The following is a 6,422-nucleotide window of genomic DNA, read 5'->3' as shown; positions in this document are numbered from 1 at the left end:
TATAGTACTGACATTCACATATAGATGGGTTGCTGGAAAGTGAGTATGTATGCATCTCAAATATATATTAATTCTATGAAGAGAAACATTAAAAATCATGTCCGATAAAATGTGAATATTCAATACACAACCATTTCTGATATTCTTCTCGTGGGAAGCAGTGATCTATGAAATGGCCTTGTGATGACGTCATAATGACCAAGGCAAAAATTAATAACCTAAAATAGAAGGTAAGCAGCTTAAGGCTTCTAAAATCCTTCAACTGAATAGAGTTATGACGTGCTGTGGTGCTGTTTTCTTTGTCGAGTAAGCAAATAGACAAATAATATGAATTTGCTCAGAGGGATATATTTTCTCAACACAAATTTATTTTTCTGAAGCACTTGTTTAGCATTCATCTACTTACACACACACACACATATATATATATATATATATATATATATATATATATATATATATATATATATACACACACATATATATATACATATATGTATATATAGGCATCCATAATATATATGTATATATATATATATATATATATATATATATATATATGCATATGTGTATATATATATATATATATATATATATATATATATATATATATATATATGTATACCTATATGTATATATAGGCATCCATAATATATATATATATATATATATATATATATATATATATATATATACATATATGTATACCTATATGCACATATAGGCATCCATAATATATATATATATATATATATATATATATATATATATATATATATATATATATATATATATATAGGCTACTGTATATATATGTGTGTGTGTGTGTATACACACATATATGTATATATATATATATATATATATATATATATATATATATATGTATACATATATATATATATATATATATATATATATATATATATATATATACAAAGTACATATGAGGGAAGCAAGTGTAAGCGTATGAGTAATTAATATAGGCATATGCAAAACATGAAAAGGATTTGCGAATTTCAGGTGATATTTCGAAACCCATGTTCCCCGTTCCTATCTTTTTTTTTCTTTTGAAGAGGAAGGGCGAAAATAGCCTTTGAAATAGAAGTACACATAAATCTAAACTCTTTTCTCATTTGATTGGCATATATATATATATATATATATATATATATATATATATATATATATTGTATATACAGTATATATATATATATATATATATATATATATATATATATATATATATACTGAATATAAATACTGTATATACAGACTATATATACATATATATATATATATATATATATATATATATATATATATATATATACTGAATATAAATACTATATATATATATATATATATATATATATATATATATATATATATATATATATATATAAGGGTTATGTGTATGATTATGTAAATATAACGAGTGTATCATTGTTACTTGGCAAATAAGGAAAAACTTACGTTGTGATGTCTCGTTCTACAATGACGTGAGTACATTGAACTCTTATCGTTTTCTCAGTGGATTACTCTTAAAAATAATACCTATAAACTCCAAGCCAGCTTATCTTAAAAAAAAAAGAAATCCTAAAATCACTCTTAATCTAATCATATTACCGATTAAATACTTAATGTATGACACTATGTCGACTATAAATAGTATAAGTAGAAAAAAAAACAGGATCGTCATCATTTGCAAACGAAAACTTCCATGTGTCACGCTCATGAATTTCTCTGAATTCTATAGCAGCTGTTTTCGCCGCGCGAATACATTAGAATTTCCCGATAAGCTTTCCAGAAAGACATGATGTTCCCTCGATATTAATTTATCAAAATTATCTTAATTGCTTGTATGATGTAATGTATTCCTAAAACTAAAATAAAACAGAGCCATCCTTATTTAAATTGTCTGTTCGAAGGGGTGTATTCTTAAACTTAATAATCTTTATAGAGCTATCCTTATGTAACACCCGGTTAACATGAAACTGACAATACTAAACTGTTATAACTAGGTAAATACCTGGTCAGTAGTATCCCGCGTGACGACTGGTGAAAACCCCAGTGACTCAGATCATTGACGGAGTATAGATTTGCCCCGACAGTTCAAACCGTCGGACAGTAACCGCTGTGTCCCTGTGAAGTCTGGTTGGTTGGTCGTCCGGAATCAGTTACTCTTTGGAATTTAGTGAATTTATTTAATCACCTTTAAGGTAATTATTTTATTCTTTGGGGGTTTACTATTTCGTTTAACGGTGGATAATTCACATTAGTTTGTTTTTACGTATTTTGAGCAATCTCATTATCAGTGGGTATATACTTGATACTTGTTTTTCCTGTTTTTAACTTTGGAGGTTCATCTTGTTTTCTGACTCTGGTTATCTTTCTTCCGTTGGTAGTTCCGTTTAGATAGCTTTATCGGCTGTTTGTGAAGCTTTCTATATAGTGTTATGCCACTCCATTGGTCTATGATAGGTTTAATAAGGCCTTTTAGGCCCACAAAAGTTTAATGAACTTCAAATGTGGTATAGAGAATTTGCCTACGCCCTCTAGTAAGACTTGAATCTCGAACAGTTGCAATTCATCACTATAAAATCATACGAGTCGCAAATAGACTTTCTGTAACTTTTAACGCGATTTATAAATTTAGGACACTACTGGAGGGAACTTTTAGACTCCTTATTTGATTTCCAACCACATTTAGTGTTGGCAGTTGGTTGAGCACTTGACTGAACACCTGTTGGCTATCTGCGGACAGCTGTTTCTGTACATGATTACTAGAACTCTCCCGGCATAGTGCGGATCTTTTACTTCGTGAAGCTACTAATAGATAACGGCTGTTCTGAATCCAGGATACTTTAATCTTTAAAATGTATGTTGTTATTAGACACTAGGTTTTGATGTTGCTATGTGAATGGTTACTGAAACTCTTATATCCCGATTAAACTTAAGTGAATTCAGCGAGTTGTGTATTTTATGCTTGTCCCGACGTGAAGTTCAGGGATGGAATTGCAAGATTGAGTTAAATCGTGCTTGACACAATAGGATTTGCCGATAAATCTTACAATTCAGATTAGGATTAACCGGTAAATCTTGTTTTTAGATAAGTCGGGTTTATCGTAAAGTATTGCTTGTGGTTTTTTATTCAACTTTAGCCTATCATATATATATATATATATATATATATATATATATATATATATATATATATATATATATATATATCCATTGAAAATTACTGTCACTAAATGCCCTTACAGTAAACACTTGCTTGGCCATCAGTTAACCCTTACTTGCTCATATACCTTCATTTAATTACCGCACGGGAAACTTTTACCAAATTTATGAACTTCGTTGTAATATAACTGTCTCGTCATTTATTGATCACCTAATCAATGAATGTTCGTGTCTGTTAACGAATGCCGTTCACGGCAAAACTACTCGCTTACTGATACCTCGGGTTTCAATGAGATAATATTAAAAATACTCTTGCTATAGCCTACTTTGACCATTAGGAGTTTCGGAAATTTATTTTGGAAGGCTTACAGCACTGTTCAGCCCTCAACATTTCAGAAATGCCCCCCCCCCTTTTTTTTTAACTTCAATAATGTTAGGCAAATTTTTTTAATATTCTTGGGTCTTTTTACGTGGTATACTCTTGTATAAAAGAATAGCTCGGAAAAATCTAATACATTGGAATGGGAAGCTATCTTAATATTTTATTCTCCAGCCCTTCCTAAACATTAAATATTACTAAACAGTAATTAATAAGCCTCGGACGTTTACAGAAATTTTTTTTTTTTATTGGCGAATATACTTATTTTTTCCATTTACTTGATTCAAATATCAGAAATCAATATTTTCTTTTATTCAAATACTTGAAAATGCTACCTACAGTAAAACTTTGGGGCGAAGTATCAATTATGTAATTTATCTAAGTATTTACTGCATCTCTTGGAATGCCTCTCTAACAAAAGAAAAAATAAATCTTGAATCATATGTCTATTAAAGGAAAAAGTGATCCATTTACGATTAATTAATCGTAAATGGATCACTTTTTAAAATAAGCATATCCTCATTATTACTCTTTACTATTTAATTATTTTTCTTTAACATCTGCATCTTTAAAGGCAGACTAGACAGACATTGGGTAAACCACCCACTCCGCTTTGACTACAAGGCCAGAGACTGTGTATTGAGTGACTAATCTCGGCTATATAGGCCTGTCTGCCTTTCTACCGTATATTGTACTGTATTAACATCTAAGTATTAAAGTACTAATGCTAGGCTTCCCCACAGATGTCTTGGAATGACTACATTACGAATCAACTAACCGGAACTGGAAATGTTACCAAAGGAGCGATTGCTGGAGTGGATGGCTCGATCTGGGCAATATCAGAGGGCTGGGGTCTCAATCAAAAAGAATGTTTGAGCCTAGCTACGGGCTTCACAAATAAAGATGCTCTTGTACAGGCTGGTAAGTGTCTCCTTTTAATTTATTTACAAAGCTATATAATCTAGCTTAAGCAATTATTTAGTGTCTGATTTTTTGTAGTTGAAATTTTTAACACTTGGTGAGATTTAAATTACTCGATGGATCTGTGTATAGCAAGTCTACTAGTTAAAATTTAACTTATGGTTAGATTAGGGGCTTAGTTTTAAGATTATGGGAAACCTATTTGTGAAGTGAGTACCTGAAGTTAATATGCAGTATTATTATTACTAGCCATGTGAAACCATAGCTGGATAACCAATAAGTTAAACTCGAGGGCCCTCACTGGGAAAGAAGCTCGGTGAGGGGAAAAAAATGGAGAAAGAATAAACTTGATAAATATTTAGAATATTTACAGTTAGAGATGAGTTATATAAATTGAAAGATTCACCTGCACCGGCTGGTAAGTGTCTCCTTTAAATTAATTTCCAGAGCTTTATAATCTAACTTGAGCAAGCACTTAAAAGGGTCTCTGGATTTTGTGGATAAAATTTAACATAACATAGGGAGTGTTAAAGTACTCAATGGATTTGTGTATAGTAAGTTTACTAGTTAAAATTTAAAGCATGTTTACAGTTAGATTAGGGGGTTAGTTGTAAGATTATGGAATTAGAGAGTAGGTGTAGTTAATATGCAGTATTATTATTACTAGCCATGCTGGGAAATCATAGTTGGGAAACCAAAAAGTTACAAATTTAAAGGCCCTCACTCGGAAAGTAGCTCGGCAAGGAAAAAAAAAATGGAGGACGAATAAACCTGAGATAAATATTTAGAATATTTACAGTTAAGAGATGAGTAACATAAATTGAAATGGGAGTTGTCAACCTACTCAAAGAAGTCTCGCCATATTTAAATTTCCATTCAACTATTTGGTTAGATCATTCACTGATTTGAGTTTTTGTGCCTCAAAATGAAAATGCTCAGAATCTTAAATTTCAATATCTACTTACAGGAATGATGATTGCAGGAGAAAAGTTCTTCTTCTTGAGTGGTGATGAAAGTGTGATCAGAGGTAAAAAAGGAAACAAGGGTGTCCATGTATCTAAAACTAATACTGCCATAATCATTGGTCTGTATGAGGATCCCATTCAGCCTGGCCAGTGTGCTACTGCTGTGGAAGCTCTTGCTGACTACTTGAAGACCTGTAACTACTAAGAAAATATTAAATGTTTTAATCTCCTTTATATCTTGTTTGTTGCACTATGCGCATTACTTTTTAAGATGCAGAATTTTGTCCTCATTACAATGCTTTTACTATGCTAAGCATAACCTTGAGAATGGTATTGTGATTTTAATTAATTTAAATTTCTTGATGTAATAAATCTATTTATATAAACTGTCTTTAATTTGCTCATTTAGGGTGAAAAGATTTACACTATCTAAAATGTTCAAATGTTCTATCATTCTGTTTTGTCTCTAGCTTCCCTGTTTATTTATACTAGTGATACTTTTATCTAAATTTATTGCTTGAACTTTCTATGGCTAGTGCATATGTAAAATGTATAATTTTTTTTACATAGGGAACTCAGGTTTATCATGGCAAAATGTTTTGAATTACTTAGCTAGCTAATTTAATGTTTAGTAATTATTACTTTCTTGCTGGATTACCAGTTGCATTTAAATGAAGATTTTTAACCCACGTAGAAGAGAAGTAATGTCAATATACCTTTTTACTATACACACCATTATAGGGTCTTTATAGCATCCGTTCTTTCCCTGGCTGTACCCACTTTTTACCTCCCGTTATCAGTCTTGCCCACACCCATTTTACTTACATTTTGGACAAGTGTTTTCTCCCCTCCTGCCATCCAACCTGTTAACTTTTACTGTGAGGTGCAACAACAGGGTTTCCCTTAAAGTTGCAGTACAGTGCTGAATGGCCTTCAAAGTCTCAAGGCTGGGCCATACGGTTAAATTCGTT

General features: G+C 31.0%; 1 protein-coding gene across 3 annotated transcripts in view; it reads left to right on the top strand.

The window, feature by feature from the left end:
- Positions 1–5,837, top strand: part of LOC137617209 (profilin-like) — a 24,516-nt gene extending 18,679 nt beyond the window's left edge. For 2 of the 3 annotated variants that reach the window (XM_068347130.1, XM_068347131.1), the window contains exons 2-3: positions 4,309–4,486; positions 5,454–5,837. In XM_068347130.1, the coding sequence (XP_068203231.1) occupies positions 4,309–4,486; positions 5,454–5,656 (381 nt within the window). In that variant the 3' untranslated portion in view covers positions 5,657–5,837. Of the gene's footprint in view, positions 1–2,741; positions 2,882–4,308; positions 4,487–5,453 lie in introns of those variants that run through there. The other variant, XM_068347133.1, reaches the window with a different exon arrangement.
- Positions 5,838–6,422: the final 585 nt, after the last annotated feature.

Source organism: Palaemon carinicauda, chromosome 23 (assembly GCF_036898095.1).
Source record: "Palaemon carinicauda isolate YSFRI2023 chromosome 23, ASM3689809v2, whole genome shotgun sequence".
NCBI classification, from domain to species: Eukaryota; Metazoa; Arthropoda; class Malacostraca; order Decapoda; family Palaemonidae; genus Palaemon; species Palaemon carinicauda.
This window is presented reverse-complemented; position numbering and strand designations above follow the sequence as displayed.